General features: G+C 44.6%; 3 protein-coding genes and 2 non-coding genes across 5 annotated transcripts; 1 reads left to right on the top strand and 4 right to left on the bottom strand. All coding sequences in view use genetic code 12, as the record gives it.

Annotated features, from left to right (window-relative positions):
• Positions 1 to 66: 66 nt before the first annotated feature.
• CXQ85_000351 (uncharacterized protein) lies at positions 67 to 7,242 on the bottom strand (the record flags this gene model as incomplete). The annotated part of the gene is made up of 4 exons (XM_025484099.1): positions 67 to 1,846; positions 2,433 to 3,157; positions 3,617 to 5,547; positions 6,171 to 7,242. The coding sequence occupies 4 exons, from the start codon at positions 7,240 to 7,242 to the stop codon at positions 67 to 69; spliced, it is 5,508 nt and encodes a 1,835-aa protein (XP_025342314.1).
• A 93-nt stretch (positions 7,243 to 7,335) lies between these two features.
• On the bottom strand, positions 7,336 to 7,408 carry CXQ85_000350. Its single transcript has one exon. It is a non-coding gene; the product is annotated as a tRNA-Thr (tRNA).
• A 532-nt stretch (positions 7,409 to 7,940) lies between these two features.
• CXQ85_000349 lies at positions 7,941 to 8,028 on the bottom strand. Its single transcript has one exon. It is a non-coding gene; the product is annotated as a tRNA-Lys (tRNA).
• Positions 8,029 to 13,050: 5,022 nt separating this feature from the next.
• On the top strand, positions 13,051 to 14,802 carry NDT80 (transcription factor; the record flags this gene model as incomplete). Its single annotated transcript, XM_025484098.1, has 1 exon — positions 13,051 to 14,802. One exon carries the CDS (start codon positions 13,051 to 13,053, stop codon positions 14,800 to 14,802), a length of 1,752 nt encoding a protein of 583 aa, XP_025342313.1.
• Positions 14,803 to 15,030: 228 nt separating this feature from the next.
• On the bottom strand, positions 15,031 to 15,861 carry CXQ85_000347 (alpha/beta fold hydrolase; the record flags this gene model as incomplete). The annotated part of the gene is made up of 1 exon (XM_025484097.1): positions 15,031 to 15,861. The coding sequence occupies one exon, from the start codon at positions 15,859 to 15,861 to the stop codon at positions 15,031 to 15,033; it is 831 nt and encodes a 276-aa protein (XP_025342312.1).
• Positions 15,862 to 17,360: the final 1,499 nt, after the last annotated feature.

The raw sequence follows: 17,360 nt of genomic DNA, 5'->3' as shown, positions 1-17,360 counted from the left end.
ATATAGTTAACATTGAACGTGTTCAATTGCATTAATGCTATTCATTTATTGTAGGGGTATCCATGCTTAATTTTCTTCGCACACCATCTTGCGAATCTCCCAGAAGTAATCACCAGAGAAGGTCCGTTCCTTGTTTAAACGGTATTGCTCCTTTGGCGCAAACCAGTTATGCGTTTTTCTTTTGATTTTAGCTTCTTCTTTCTCAAACCTGCTGAGATTCTTTGTCAGAAGCTGGAATTCATTTCCGACGTTTTGACGCCCCAAGGCAGAGCTTCGATCGCTCGATGTCGTCAGAACCGTACGCTGGGTAAATGTACTCACGCCTCTTCCATGTATATCAAAATTCAAGTCTGGACGCGTGTACTGAGGTATGTCGTTGGGCTCCAAGTCCGGCACGTCTTCGAAAATCTTCTCGTTTTCCTTATCGTCGTCTTCGGTGTTGACCCAACGTAAATTCTCTGCATCATACCTCATGTTACCCTGGATTTTTTCCGTCCTTTGCTGGAAGTCTTGCTTCCGTATAAGACCTGGCTTTCTTCCAGGGTGATCACTCTCTGGCTCCTCAAACCTCATGAGGTCATGCTCATTACCTTCCCAAAGCTTATGCATAGGGTTGTATTTCATCTTATTGTTAGGATTCACCGCAGGTGCATTATCCTGGTTATTAAGAAACTTTACCAACCCTACACCTTTCCTCTTGTTCGTTGGCTCGCGTGAGGCTGTCTTATTTCTCTGAGGGCTGGTGTTGAGCTTCTTTTGCTTCTCCGTGATCTCCATATACTTCTCAAGTAGCTCCTTCTTGCGAAGCTCCATGTCTCGATTGATCTCGTCATCATTCTTAGGTTCCAGACGACCTGTTTGGTTATGAAAAGATGGCATCCTATTGAGCCTCTTGATAATTTCATTGCTGCTGTTAAAGACCGGGTGGTCCTTACGCGTAAATGCTGCCAAATCCATGGATGATTTGTATTTTGTGGGCCTCGATGATTCCAACGACTTGGGGAAGTTTGGCATCGACATCTCTCGTGCTAGACTCTTTTTCTTGAGACTTGGACGATGGAACTTGGAGATCTCTAGATCTAATGGCTGCTCCAAGTCAAACCCATCTTCAAATGCTTCGTTATCATCACGCGTGTACTCATAATTCACCGTGCGTTCATTTTCCAAGGGATCTTGGTTAATCTGATTGTTCAGCATAGCTTGGTTGAGATCCTTCAACTTGAGAGTATTTATTGCTCCTTCACTATGCCTCAGCTGCTTATAACGCTCGTACATTTCTGCTTCCTCCTTTTCAGCCTGCCGTTGAAGCTGCTCTTTCTTGTTTGACAAAATCTGGCCTGCCCTACTACCATTAGGATTTGAGTTTGAGCGTCCACCACTGCTGTAAATTCCACTTTCTTCTTTGCCGAAAATATCGTCAATTTCTTCCTCAAAATCGTCGTCGTCCATTTCAGATGTCATTGCTGTATCCGTGCCTTCACTATAGTCGCTCAAAGACCTTCTTCTCAATGGAGACGGATTTGAGGCAGTTCCAGGGGAAAACTTAGCTTTTGGAGTTACAAGCAGGCCGTTCTGCCGAAGAACATCACCAGGATTAAATAGATCATTCTCATTGAAGTCCTTGTCGAACGACAAGTGATCTTCCTCAGATTCGACAAATTGCATCATAAAGCCAGGAGAAAGCGATGGTTTATGGTTTAGCTGCCTTGCTGGTGGCCTATTGCTGGACTGCTTTTGAGGTGACAACCGTAGGGTGCCGAAATCCTCTTCAAGACCAAAGAGGTCATCATTCTGGGAAGGCCGGAGTGTTGGGATACCATCGGTTTCGAAGTCAAATTCCTCACCACTATGCTCTCGGAGACTGGCTAGCCGGGCCAGCTTCTGACGAGATATTCGTTCCCGACTCATTTAATCGACGTTTTGGATGTTTTGATTCAGTTGGTGATTTGACGCTCGCCTCAAATCGAACATAAACATATGTGGTGCATCTGTACACCATGCATGGAAATAGTTGCAGCCAAATGCGGCTCCCTCAAGCCACTGTACGAAGTCGAACATCTTCTAATCTGACAGTTGCAAGCGTGTTGACGACATCCCCAGTATCGTTATTTTGCTGATGACCAGGCTGGAAGAGTGTTTGGGCAATGGCTGGTAGTTTCGAACGCTGCTCTTCAATGGTTGGTCTGAGGAAAATAATCAGGACAAATGAGCCCACAAATGCACCAACAATGAAGAGATAGACAAAGATGTATTTTGCAACAGCTATGTTTCGCTTCCGCTTTTGCTTTTTTGATAATATTGGGAGGTGAAGGAGACTGGAAGGCTCAAACCAGAATAGAATGGTGCAATGAAGCTTGTCAGACCATGGAAAAAGTGCAATTGGGACCATACACGAATACACCAAGGTGCCCAAGAAAAAATCGAAACCCAACATGGTGAGTTCTGTAGTTTTGACAAACAACTCTCGCAGTGGCTGAGTGACGACAAGCCAGCTTAAAGTTTTGAGACTCCATTTACCCAGCCACCAGCTGGAACTGACGGAGGATGTATCTAGTTCCTTGGTAAGACAAAGAGTGTAAATGACGTTTCGCAACCATGTTTGGAACTTAGTGATACAAACAAAAGCACAGAGTGTTCGTGCAATGCTGTATTCATGCAAATGGATAACGACTTGAATCAGGAAAGCAAAATTAACGAGGCTCCATACGAACGTGAGTCCTCTCGACATCTTCGGGTACTTCCCACAGCATAAACCTAATGTATTTCCCAATACGAAGTTGACAGGGAATGTGACGATAAGGAAAATAAAGTTAAGAACCACTGGCAATAATGACAAGATCAAGACGCGCATGATGGGGTTCACAGGAGTGGGATTCTTGACGCCACTCTGGGCAGTGATGAAAAGGTAAGGAACGAGATAAAGGCAAAACTCAACAGCAGGGTAAAGGACATCCAAATGTAACCTTGACCACCTTGAAGGTGAGTTTAGCTCCACGAGATGCTTTCCTTGCACATTCAACAACTTCTTCTTCACTCCTGTGAATCTTGATCTGTGTCTCTTTCTAAAGAGGCTCCATGAGGAGTTCGCTTTGGTCTGTTCACTGAAGATCCAGTGCAAGAAATGCTTATAATCCAATATGAACTCTCTCAAGGCAAACTGGTGGGGGTTGAATAGGAAGGGAGCAAAAACGAGTGAAGTACAAGTGAAATAGAACCATAAATGGCTTGAATGCCACATAGTTATGGTACCAAATATGACTGCCATAAAGCCAAAGCCACCAGAACAGATGGAAACATCTGCATACTTTGTATAAAGCTCATGGAAGTGAAACCGTGAAATTGCTAAACCTCGTCCTGTTGCAACGTATTTGGCGCCACCAATGCGAAGGTTTTCCTTAAAAGAGTTCGAATAGACTTTGCAAACAAGAACCTCAAAAAGAGGCGCCATAGATACGAAATGGAGTGCTAATCTGCTGATCGCTTTAAAAAAACTCTTCTCCGTGAATTCTTGAATCCATAGTGGCAAGAAAGAGATGAAAAAGCAAATGAACAAAGACCGAATGAATCTTGCAATCCACTTGAGAACTGGTGATAGATCAGCACACCCAGAAGGTACTTTGGGATCAGTTGGAAGAGAACCTGGAATATCTTCGCATGAAATGGTCTCGAATTTGAGTGCTCCAATAGTCAAGAATATGAGAAGGAAAAGCTCAACGGAAAGAATGATGAAGACGTTATTGATATGGAAACCAGCATGAGCATAATAGAAAGAAAGAAACCTATCGATTGGAAGTGTTGTACCCAAGTTGAATAACTCTCGAGATAAGCTCTGCTCTCCCATACCAGCACCAATCTTAGTCGTGAAGTTAACAATCGAACCAAACCCCATATCACGACCTTTCCCACACTGATAGTAGTCGCAATGCTTTATACGACCACCTCTGCTGATAGCATTCATACCAGAGTATATGTCCTCATTCAAGTGAAGACCTTTTTGAGCTTTCGAAATTCCTCCACGAGTGAACATAAATATCGTGTTGATAAAGTCAGGATGCCCATAATGAAGCTTAGCATCTACCTTTGAAAGGGTTCTAGCGAACAATGTTCCAAAAGTTTGCTCTTTACCGGCAGCTATGTCACCTAGAACGCCAGTCTTTTCTGAAAATATGAACTCCCTAGCGCCTAAGAAGGCAATAGGCGCTGGTCTAACTGCATTGACAATGTCAGCTTCATACGTGGAAGAAGGATCTACCTGGATTTCCTCGAATTCTGCAAGGACTGCCTTTATCTTCAAGCACTCCTCAATGTAGTTATCTTGGTTTGCATCAATCGTTTGGAGATATTCACCACGTTGGAAGATTACTGCGTGGTTTTGGTTATCTGATTTTCCATCTCCAATAATCGGGTTTCCAGAGAGCCGAATACGCAAAGGGGTGCCTTCTTCAGAACCATTTCGAGAACCCAAGAGCACAGAGTAATAAAATTCACCAGACTTCTCGATATAACAAATTTTCAAGTTTGGGTTGCAACTTCTGAGCATCTCAACCAGTTCTTGTTCTTCGAGATCAAAATCAAGATATCTTTGCATACTGACAAGTAATCGAAACTTCCGTGATACGAATCGGTCAAGTTCAAGCTCAAGTTCAGCTTGGTCAGCCAAGTGTTCCGATTCAAAACTGTATGTCTCGGAAAAATACAAGGCTTTTAACGCTGTTTGATAGTTCATGAAGCCTGTAATGGTTCGGTAAAGTGTTTGACACCTCAAGCTTGCCCAAATTCGTGTTCTCTTTGCAAATTCCGGAAATGAATTCTTATATCCCACACTGTTGTATGGTATGTCATCAATGCATTCATCCACGAACTTCCCTTCAAGAGCCGCTGATTCTGGAAGGCTACCAGGAGATACCAAATCTTTACCAAGAGCTGAGTCGGCAGTGTTAGGAATAGAAGAGCTAAGAACAGCGTCCATCAATTTTGCCTCTCTGACGAAAGACCTCCACTCTTTCTTGTGCATCTTCTTCAAGTAGTCAAGAAGCGATATCTTGCAGCCTGGACGTTCCTTAAGAAGAGCCTTTTGACCAATAACCATGGTCTCAGAATAATGAGGAATTAAAACTGTGAACGATGGTAGGCCTTCTATCAGGTATGATTCAGGCCATTGGCAAGTCAACGAGCGAGCAAAGAAAGAGATTCTTCGTGCCGATTCTTTACTTTGGGAGAACACAGATTCGGCATCACTGGCCACTCCATCGTCCTGAGAGCCAAAGAAATTAGGTGGCGTCGCTATGGTAGGCGCTCTCCACGGTGTTTCGGTAGGATCATGCTGATAGACCAAACGATTAGCTTGTTCCACAGAAACAAGATGATCTCTGTAAAGGGAGATCACAATACAATTCCAAAGCTTAGAGATTGCAAAATTGTCCTTCTGCAGAGAACAAAGAGGGAAATGGACTTTCGATAGGAAGAGTGTTGGAAGTCTGTCGAAAGTCGTTTTCCATGGTTTCAAGGTGCTAGTTCCAGACGAGTAGGACAACACCGCCGAGAAGACTGAGTTGCATATGATGTACCACAAGTAGGTGTCAAGGCAGAAGAGAACAAAGTTTGTGACGAGAAGTAACCCAGCCGCAAAGAAGGGAAAGTGCTTGCAAACGAGTGAGCCTAACCATACATCTCCTGTGCATCTTGAAGTATCCATTGTGAATAAAGCTTTGAATGGATCCTTGAGAGATAATGTCAAGAAAAATATGATTCGACAGTTTTGAACAAATAAACATTGGACCATAAGACCATAGAGCTTATGCGACTCCCTGTACTTCGCTGAGCGTAATTGGCAGTAAATAAAGTAGCCTTATAGTTGTTGGTGTTTTTCTGAAGGAGAGGAGAGAACAAACAAGACGGTGGTGTCATTCCAAGATAGAATGTGGTGAAAATGGACCAGATGATTTGGAAAACTCCTAAACCTATCCCTAGTTTCGAGTATTTATCCCAACCTTTCATAATGAATACGTAGGTTGGGATAGCCACGTTGAACCCTAACAAGAGGGTAGTTAGCACAGCTCGCCAAAATAATCGGCGGCGGCCAGGATATTTCATGGGAACATAGAAGGCTTCAAAGAGTGTTGCAATGAGAACCACTAGACAAGCAACTGCGCCCCCGAGACCAATTACACAGAGTTGCACTTGGGGAGCTGGCCGGTTGTCTAAATGAGGCATGTAGTTCTTGGTGTAGAGCACGGGAGTATTAATGGTGAAGAAGTACCAAAACATGGAGAGGTGAATAATCCAGATTCTGCTAAAGTTGACAATTAGATGAAACCAGGAGCGAGTCTCGTAGTAGGATTTGAAGAATACATTATTCCAGTCAACCGAATGGAGCAATGTGTAATGGGTTTCAGAAGGATGGTCGATAAGGTTGGTTCCGTCTTCGAGAGAGATCTTTTTAAGGTTCTGGTCGAACCAAAAGAACAGGTTGACATCGTCGTAACCAACAGTATGGGAGTGGTCTTTTCCGAGCTTTCTGAAAAACTTGCCGTCTATAGCGTCAAATTGCTGATCCCTAATGTAATTGTAAATCGGAGTGATGATGTTGTCAAGGAAATAGAATTCAGGTAACCCAGGAGGAGCTTCGTCTTGAAAAGAGTACATGTAATCCAGAGCACAACGGTAGATAAAGCACAAACACTCAGGCATGAAACGCACGTTATTGGCTTCTCCCCAAATCAAAAGATACAATGCCAACTGCTTCAAATAATCTTCTTCAGTATAGGCACGCATCCTTTGCCGCCAGCTGGTCTCCATTGCCCACCAGCCATTGGCATCCGTCTTCAGCCCGTTGGGTACATGTTTTCCTTGCAAGTACTGAGGAAGCTCTTTCCATTTGGCACGAATACTTTTCTTATCGGTGTACCCATGGTCCAAGTCATAGGCAGCGGCAAAATACCATTTCTTATAATTGGCATTATCGCCACCGATATAATCAGCGTGAATTGAAACCAAGGCCAAGTTGCACGGCATCCTGCTAGAACGAGATTCCAAGAGCAGCATTAAATACTGGAACATGTTCACCGAACTGGCTTTCTGGAACCCAAACATTGCCTGGAGGTCGTCGAACACTGACTTTACTGAATCCACATCCATCGGGGCACCATTGTTCTTGTGCCATGAAGGGTAAGGAGAAACCATAGAGGCGGATGCCGGTAGAGATTCTGGACTGGTCACCTTATCCAGCAAATCGTGCTTCATACTTTCAATTGGGAGTAGGGAAAAGAAGGTAAAGAAGAAGGAGGTGTTTAGGGGTGGCTGCAAAAAAATTAGAGGGGAGAGAGCAAAAAATAATGCCTTCAGCCAGATTCGAACTGACGATCTCCTCATTACTAGTGAGGTGCCTTACCAACTTGGCCATAAAGGCAAGATGGTGTAGGAAGGGAAATGGAGGCTAACAGTAAAGCAGAACAGTCAAATGCCATTTTTTTGAAATTTTATGATATCCATCATAATCTCCGCAGTCTGAGGAATATGATTCCGATGTCAGATTCGACAAATTCACCGCGAAAACCCCAAAACAACCTCATTTCGTTTCCCCGCTAAGCTGTGCCCCGTCAAGGCTCCGCAGCAACCCTGCCAAACCTTCCCAAGACTTGGCACTGTCAATATTGCCATACTACGTCCCCCAGGGTCTTTTTTTGTACATGCGGTTTGGCGCCTTGTGACAGCGAGGCTTTTTGGGGAACTTTACTCGACATTACATGCCTGTACGACCGCGCGTCCCAACGCTTCTCTTGCAGGAGACCGCACAGCGCTATAGGAAGGCATGGGTGGTTTAGCCGATGGTGCAAATTCTTGGAACCTATCCCTATCGGCGTCAACGGAGCCGAGGGAAGCCGCCAAAATGAACAGAAACCGAAGAGGGATGGTAAGAAGAAGGTTAAAGCAAAAAAGTAAGCCCGATGCGGGGCTCGAACCCGCAACCTTTTGATTGACCTTATGATGATTAAGAGTCAAATGCTCTACCGATTGAGCTAACCAGGCTTCTTGTTGCGCATTGGTTAAATGGGGGAACTGTTGATCTAGAATGGTGAAACTGCTAATTTAGTCAAAATTACATGGTTAGGATGGCTTATTTGACAGGCACAATACCTGTGGTAATGCCCACGTGACCGTTAGCGGCGTTTTTGAGGCATTCCGAGTTAACGCCGAAATCGCCGAAATCGCCGAGGTTAATAGACTTTTCGCAAATACACGGGATTTCCACCTTCATGAGAATGGCGTTATTCATGGAATGTCTCGTACGACGATGTAGATATGCCTAAGCTTTATAAGTCGGAAGGTGGGCTTATCTGAAAAAAATTCGGTCAAATCGAACGATTTTTACGATAAGCCACCTTCCGGTGGAGAGTAGAGGTATTGCTACTGGTATAGCACGGCAGCTTTACACGCATTCGTAGAACAGTAGAAAATTGAAGACGCCACAGTGGAGATTAATCTCCATTGTCTGTAGGCTGGATAATGGGATGTCTTTGGTAGAATGCTTTTGGAGCACTTAATGAGTTGCGCAAAGTCATGTCGTGCAACAACATAAACACAACATTTTATTATAATCGCTTGAGGGAATCGGCTGGTCGATTGAATAAAGCTTTCTGGCTATTAGACGGTTAGAAAATTAGTCATTGAATATCAAATAGAAAAACGGTATTTCTAAAAAAAAATAAAAAAAGCAAAAAAAAAAAAAAAAAAAAAAAAAAAGGAAAAAGGAAAAAGAACCCGCCAATAAAATACACAAAACCGTACATGGACTTCCATTCTCCATCCATCGTCTCCGTAAATCAAGTTACTTGATTGCGTTACAATTACCTAACGGATGTCGTCATGGCCCTTATGACTAGACGTAGCCATACACTATCGGCTCCAGTTTCAGACAGCTGTCTCGGCTATGTAGACAAGAAAAAACATGTACAATGGAGGCGGAGGGCTGCTCCAGAAAAATGGTAGTCTTGGCCTGCTTTTCGGAGAATCTGGAGATTCCCCGAATTACCTCATAAGACTTAGCAAGTTACTAGCACAGCCTTGGAGCCGAGGATGTTTAAAACTCTCCAAATTGTAAAATGGCAACCAACTTGCATCGGTGGTCGGGGAAAGGGAAGGGCAAAGCTAGTTTTCAAAAGAAATAGCACAGAAGCAAAAAAGAAAAATGTACCAAAAAGTTACCATCTCGGGAAATAGCACAAGATGATTTTTATCTTTAGCGACGGGTCCAACAAGCTCAAGATCAATTTTAAGGTTCTTCCATAATTTTTATTGTGTTTCGATGCTTCTAAACGTTAATGAATTGCGTTGGTTATATCAATAATCAATAAAAGTTCGTTGGCTTTCAAGCTGTCAATGCTGCCGCTCGGTTGTTACGGTTGAAACCAAGAAAATTAATCCAAGAATAAGGTTCGACATGCATCCACACTGCCAGGCGGCCCCGAAGAAACAGACCCCCATTTGGAACCATCTACGTTTTTTGAAAGTACCCCATCGCCTTGCGTTTTTCTAAATACCGAATCAGGTTACTGTACATCCTACTTTTTGGTTGCTTCACTTAATTTTAGTTGCAGTGAGTATGTACTTGCAAATGGTGAACCCTCAAAGGGTTACGGGAAGTATCGCAAAGGCAATGAAGGCAATCTGGGGAGGATGTTGGGCCAACGCAACTTCCAAACATTAAGAACCGAGCTTATTACACAAAGTAGTGTTAGGATGCGTGCTTCTAAATATTCGAGAATGGAGGTCCCCAGCTTTTTGAAATACACATAGGTTTTTTTAGAAAAATATACAAAAAAGGGTGATGGTATTGCTTATGGATAGTTTAGAAAGCTTAATTTAGGTGTAAATGTAATAAGTGTATTTAAGAGACATTTTCGTAGAGTAATACATTACTTGTTATGTTTCTTACTGAAGCCATAGCGGCGGTTTATGCGAGGTCTATAAGCGCATACTATGACGCCCTCCCCACCGACGCTTCTGTGGCCTCATCTCCAAAGGTTAATTTAGAACAACAGTAAGGTAGCTTTAGGTGAACGCACCTATTTCTTCGAAGGCGTGATGTTACGTATAACAAAACCTAAAAAAAAAATAGTGTTTTAGTCCAGGGCGCCGAGTCCGTCGCTCATTGCTATTTAATTCAAACCTTGATAGATGAATTAGCTTTCACCAGGGTTTCAGGACTTCCGGAAGCTGCGGGTTCTAGGATACAAAAGCTATGTGAGTAGGGGTAAAGCAAGAGAATCCCACAAAAAACCAAGAAAGTTACAAACACTTGCTCATGGTCAATTTGTGATCGCAAATGTCTGACTCGTAGTGAGCCCGTTATAGCAGCCGATCAGTGATCCCCAACATACACATACTTATACGCTTATATGTAAAGTGACGCACAATTTAGTCCATAGTGATGGATTGGGACACGGCGTGCGTTACAAAAGCAGGTTTACCCGACGTGAAGATTGCGCTGAACGAATGACATCGCAGGAAGGGATCCTCCCAGCAAGGTGCAACGCATTTAGCGAGTAAGACACAAAGACAATCAAAGTATCACATAAAAATAGTCGAGTTTACTAGTTGAGACAAATGCACGGCAAGGTTTGGTACGGCGTGGAAGGTTGGGAGAGAAACCTAGTGTAAAAGAAAAAAAATAATTGTGGATACGGAGAGGAAAGGAACAACACGGAGGTTCACGCATCCGTCCCACTATAGAAAGCCCGCTAACGTTGCTGTAGTGTTGTCAATTGGCGGGAGATCCAGATTCTTCGTCATGGAAGTCGAATAGAAAATGGTGCATTAGACTAAGTAGAGGACCAAGAGAAACGTTAGGAGCCGAGTCTTCGAGACCCTTATGTAGAGCGCTGCAAAAAGTTGCTTCCAGACAAGAAAAGTCAAAAAGAAGGATGATCATAGCGATAACGATATTTAGTGAATTAGAGTATGGAGAGGCCAGTTGAGGGACACCTCAACCAGATTGGGGCCTTAACGAAAGAGTATCCGCATCGGAAGCTGCAGCAGACTAGTGAAAGAAGGATGCGGGAAAGTAACGCCGTTCTTTTATGTAACCAGCAGTAAGCACCAGAAGTAGCAGCATTAAAGTATTCGATGTCCAGGACCACTAACCGCTGCGCCACTAAAATAACAACAAAGAAATAAAAATAATATGTTTAGGGAGAAGAGGGCAGCAACATTTAAGCGATGATGCTTTTATCAATAAGGAAACTTGCTTAGCGGGTGCAGAGATGCAAAGCATGCCTCAAATCAGCGGCCATAGAATAAATAGCGCGGATTGGGAGAAACTGCTTAAGCTTCGTCCGTTTAGCCCAGGCAGCGTCAGTCCCACGAGACTCCCAAGGTAAAATGACGAGACGCGCCACACCTGGTGAAATGAATGAAATTGGGTGGAATTTAGGGTACTCTGTGTTTACCATGGTAAAAATAAGCCAGGTAGCTTTTCGAAAGCTTTTGTGGAAGCTGTTTGAGGCACTGGGACCCCGCTATTAGGTCGCACAGAAGCCAAAGAAATCGTTACAAGGCTACACAATACATGTCATTGCTCCCGAGAAACTCGCTGAGACCTTCCCCAGACTGAGTTGCATACGGGCGCCAGGTGGATAACCGAGCTGCTTGGTATGTAGCAATAGGCATCAAGGCTAGTAGGCTAGCGGGAAAAAAGTTCTCGGCAGTACCAGTGTTCCGAACAGTGTGTGTTGCTTAGCGCAGGAAGACAGGTGTGAGTAGTAGTCAGGACCCTGGTGTGCTGGTGGGAAGCGCAAGAACACTGACGAAATGCTTTTGCAGCACAAATCGAAGGACTTCATGTCGGTAGCCGAGAGGAAGGACCCTTCTACAACCGTTTTTATCCGTATCGCTAGACGAAACAGAATGGGAGGTTTTACCCCCAACACGTGGTTAGATGCCGAGGAAGATGAAATTCGCCTGGGAGGGACTTACGACTGGCTGCTTCTGGGCCATGTCTGGGCTGTTTTCAAAAAAAAAAGGAAACAGGGGAGAAACCGACGGGTCTTGACGTGGGCGAAGTTGCCAAGAGACCCTGGCGCTCCGGTTCCGGTAGTCCCACAGTCAAGAACAGTGGGTAACGTCTGAACAAGCCGCTAACGAAGCGGCACTGATAATATCGGCAGAAGAAGCTTTTCTACACTGTCGTTCCTGCACGCGCCCAGCTGTTTGACAGATTTTCAATAGACCTTCCATGGAGGTAGCGGGGGGCGCCAGGGCTTTTGTGAAACAGCAAGACGATAGCCATAGGCTTTGGAAGGGTGTGCCATGTTGGGAATCGTTTACGGATCCTAACCACCACCGTTTTCAGTAGGTTTATCGTTTCCAGTGTACATTGCGCTTCTTCATATGTCTGAGCCTGGAAGACAGCCGCGGATACCATGCAGCCACGCGCACATCGTAAATACCGTTATAATAGGGTCTCGAAGCCCGAAATTGTAGAACACAGAAGTGAAAGAAAAATTAAAAACCGCAAAAACGAGGCTGAATCGCCCAGACACTCACAAAATGCCTACCTACTAATCAATGCATCCCAGAATTTTTCTTAGTACGCGCATACATACTACTTGACGTACCCTCATACCTGCTGGGCCAGAGACGCAGGGTTACTTGTGTTGCTGTCAAGCGCATCTGCATTTACAGTGATTACTTCGGTTTTTCCGCAGTTTTTATGATTGTGCGTCTTTTTTATTATTTTTTTTTTTTCTTCTCTTTCCTGTCTTTCTTGTCCTTCTTTTCTTGATCGTTTACCTTCAGGGACTTATATATTTGGGTGACTCGCTGCCTTTCCGGGCCTCTCGAGGATTTGGAAAATACAACTACCACAAAACAACAACTTCAACAAGTTGGCTATCAAATATCTCCTCAGGTGTTTGACTTTTCCAAGACTCGCTCCATCAACTGTTACTACTATCCGCGGTGTCTTTCCCTGTTCTTATCCCCCAGCAACTTCCTGCTGCTGCTGCTGCCGCTACCAACCGATCTCTGGACATGAACCTGAATTCTTCCATCATGGGGCTCCCGACCGAAGACCACCTCCATGATGACGTTCCCTTTGACGAGGACGATGGGCTTCACCAGAACATGCAATCCTACCCTCAGTCTGACATGTCGTCCTTGGAGGGACAGGCTTCTTCCATTCTTTCTCACCATTCCTCGTCGTCAGACTTGAATTCAGCTAGAGGCGGTTCCTACAACACGGCTAAGTACCCTCCTCAACTTCTGAGGAGACTTCCAAGAGCCTTGTACCAGCCACAAGGCCAGCAGCTGGCTCCTATGGTGCCTCCTCCACAGCAGAGTTCTAACCAGGAGATCATGGGCCAACAAGACGATTCCCTTCACTCTCCTCTCGCTCAAGAGCAGATGCACCCACCTACTAATCAAGACCATCACAACATGCCCCATGACTTTAATTCTTCTAACCAACCACAGCAACAACAACAGTCTCATCCCATGCATGGCATGTCTGTCCCTGGCTTGCAGTCGAAGCTGGCTCTGGTCCCACACATTCAACCTCCTTTGCTGTACCAACTTGCACCTCAGATGCCACAACACCCAGTTCAGGTACAAGGCCAGCCACATTTGCAGTTGATGAATCTTGGTTCTCACATTCCTCAACAGTACCCTCAACAAATGTCTGGTCACCCTCAATTCCCCCAGCACATTCCACAACAGGTTTCCCATCAAAATCCTCAGCAGCTTGGTCAACAGCAGTATCCTCATCTTCTTTCTGGCAATGTTCCATTGTCACAGGCTAACCAGCTGCCTCAGATGGGTTCCCATCCTCATCAGCAGTACCTGCCTCCGTTGCAGTCTGCTCATGAACAAGGGTACCAAAGCCTGATGTCCTCGTACGCTGACCACAACACTAATAAGCGTAATAGCGAGGGCGATCTTGCTGAAGGTGGGAAACCAAAGGTTGCCCCTAGATCGGTGGATTTATTCCGTGTTGGTCCTCCATTTTCTGAAACCATGGAACACAGCCCAATCTTCCGTGCTGATACCCATGAGCGTCTTAATCCTCATATTGAGGCTCGTATCGATAGAGGATTCGAGTTGGCCGGGTCAGGAAATTGGATTGGTTACAAGCGTAACTACTTCACTTTGGTTGTTGCCTTTGACCTTGGTTTGGACTTTTCTACTTTCTCAAACACTAAGTTTTACACTGCAAGAAGCTCTGCCGTTGGTACTGAAAACTTGCCTATCAAGTACTTCGCCCTTAATATTGAAGCCAAGTGTTCAGAGCCAGAAGCTCAAGTCAGTCTTGTTCAACATACACCCAAGAGGGACAAGGGACCTCAGAACCCTCCTCCTATTTTCCCGGCAGTTCCTGGGCGTCTTCCAGATCACCAAACAGTCAAAGAGTCATGCAACAAGAGAAATGACACCAAGCTTGAACTGATGAACAAAATCTTTAATTTCGACAGAGATGAATATTACACACTGCAGCGTCTCAATCAACACAGCGACCCATCAGTCCTTGGCAATTACCCTCAGAGTAAGATTGCAAAGGTTGCTCGTTTTGAAAGAATCCAGTTTACTAAGTCTATCCGTACTAAAGTTACCACCATGCAACACAAGTACTTTACTTTGCATGCTGAGCTTGTGGGAGTTGTGGAAAACGGTCAACATCAACAACACGTTGTTTTGGCCTCTTCAAAGACCCCAGGGTTGCTTGTGAGAGGCCGGTCTCCTTCCAAGTACCACAACGAGAAGACATCAGGATACAGGGGTCCTAGCGATTCCGAGAACTATAGTATGTAAATAGTTTCTGTAATAATCTACGAAGTTACGCCAGTTGTTATGTTTTCACTGTAGGGACCCGGGTGGTTGTTGTACTAACCGAATGGTTTGACATTTACCGAAACCTTAAAGCCAGCCGGGCTATGTGGGGCATGCATTTACCGAAACCTTAATAAAGTAATGCTAAGAAAACGAAAGTACCTATTCTACAGGTTTAATCAAGCCACAATCTTAAAAAAGTAAATACCCTTATTTGGTGATGAAGTCGTAAAGGTCCTTGCTAACCTCGTCCTTATGGGTGCTGCAAATACCATGGGAGCCACCCTTGTAGACCTTCTCAGAGCCTTTAGGCAACAACTTCAATGCAGCTTGACTAGAAGTCACTGGTGGAACAATCTGATCGTCATCACCATAAATCACCAATGTTGGGATATCAATGTTCTTCAAATCCTCTCTCTGATCGGTTTCAGAAAAGGCTTTGACGCAGTCGTAAAGAGCCTTGATAGATGCTTGCACACCTTGTCTCCAGAAACCGTCAATCAAGCCCTGCGACTTCTTAGAGTCATCGTGGTTGAAACTGTAGAACAAATTAGGTAAGTCCTTGAAGAATTGAGATCTGTCCTTCAACACATTGTTTCTGATGTCATCAAGAGCTTCCCTTGGCACACCCTGAGGGTTGAAGTCAGTCTGGATCAAGAGAGGAGGAACGGCTCCAATCAACACAGCCTTCAGAGCTCTGCTTGTTCCATGGCGTGCAAGGTATCTTGCAACCTCACCTCCACCAGTGGAGTGGCCAACGTGAACAGCGTCTTTCAAGTCCAAGTGCTTGACAAGCTCAGCCAAGTCATCAGCGTACTGGTCCATATTGTGACCATCCCATGGCTGCGAAGACCTACCATGACCTCTTCTGTCATGAGCAATAACTCTGTAGCCCTTCAGGGCCAAGTAGAACATCTGATCCTCGAAAGCATCAGACGATAAGGGCCATCCGTGAGAGAAGACAATTGGGTCTCCAGTACCCCAGTCTTTGTAGAATAAGTCGGTTCCGTCAGAGAGTTTCAAGTAAGAGCTGCCACCCATTGTGAGTTGTAGTTGACCTATTCAATACTGGGTAAAATTGATCTTTTGTAGTTTTGAATAATGCAGGGGTAGCAAACATTCCATCAGCTATGACACTCCAGATGGTACGCCTTGCAGTTGACATACTGTGCAGCACATTACAAGATCTAGAAGTATTCCATGGCAGTAAAGGACCCCAAACTACCAAGGTAAAAAGCTGATCATTTCTTGGAAACAGCAAACCGATCAGCTTCTGGTTTTTTTGCAGTCACTCGTGTGCCAATGGTGAGGTCACATTGATTTCTGATGTTGCCGTTGACATAACTGGTATTCGAGGCGTAATCTTACATTGCAAGTAGAGCATTAGCGCAATGCTGGGGCTCCAGAAGCCACTGTGGAGTCGCAAGTGGACTCCTATTGGTGCCCGTCTTGTCACGTTCTCCAATTTCGTCACTTTGCCGATATGTGGAATATTAAGTGGTTAATGAGGATCTGGATAGTTTGACATTTCTCACAGCAATCGCCCGTGTAATGAATTTTTGGAATGGCTTAGTCGAAGGGGATACAAAGTGGTATAAACAAGAACAAAAACCCAAAAACAAGAGATAAAGGAACGAATCCAAAAGATAAACAAGTGGTTCAAAAACACGGTGAACAAAAAATACAAAAGTAAACTGACTCTCGAGGGTAAACGTGGGACAGAACCAAAACCCAATAAAGTTTCATGTCAACCATGTTCTAAGCTCGAGGTGGTTCCCTACATATTCCATACATAAAGAGAAATGAACCCTATCCTCGGATCAGTAGCAGGGGTTATGGGTTATGAGTGCTTCATCTCTATTGGCCTCCCTTTCCGTATTCACGGAAAGCAATCTTGCCGCTGTTTACGTGGATAGGAGAGAGAAGTGTCCAATTCGGAAGGGTTGGCTAAACGCATACGCTCTGTACTCGATGCAAAGGTAAGATAGTCCTTTTGGCAGCCGGTAGCTTTGTAACCGAGATGGCAACGGGTCACAATAACACCCATATAGAGTCGACTTGCTTGCATGCCACAAAATTAGGGTCTGTAGCACCGCTTGGCAACTAAAATAGCCGTCTTAACCCGTGAAGCACAATACATCTTACCTCTGTTTACATGATCAACTTACAGGAGCGAAGGTTAGGTAGCATAGTTCCAAAGGTTAAGTTTGTTTGGTGAACGGTGGACTTCCGGGCTTCTAAAACAGGGATTGCTTTAGTGGAATGCTCCTACAGAGTAATTGCTTTAGGCTGGCGTAGGGACTCTTCTGTTTCCCTGACATTCAGTATTCATGTGTAATATCCTACTACATTGTGGCCAACTCAGGATGCTTCAATTAAGCAGTAAACTCCAGAGAAACAAATCTAACCCGCTCAGCTACAACCTAAGATCGCCAACTAAAGATATCCAGCAACCGTGTCCCAACAACTTATCCTCCCCCAGCCTCTCCAATACCTTCTCCTAGCTTTCCCCATTGCGCTGCATTACATCACTCAAAACC

Source organism: Candidozyma haemuli, assembly GCF_002926055.2.
Source record: "Candidozyma haemuli strain B11899 chromosome Unknown A_2014730914, whole genome shotgun sequence".
NCBI classification, from domain to species: Eukaryota; Fungi; Ascomycota; class Pichiomycetes; order Serinales; family Metschnikowiaceae; genus Candidozyma; species Candidozyma haemuli.
Note: the sequence above shows the minus strand (reverse complement) of the source record. Positions and strands in the feature narration are given on the sequence as shown.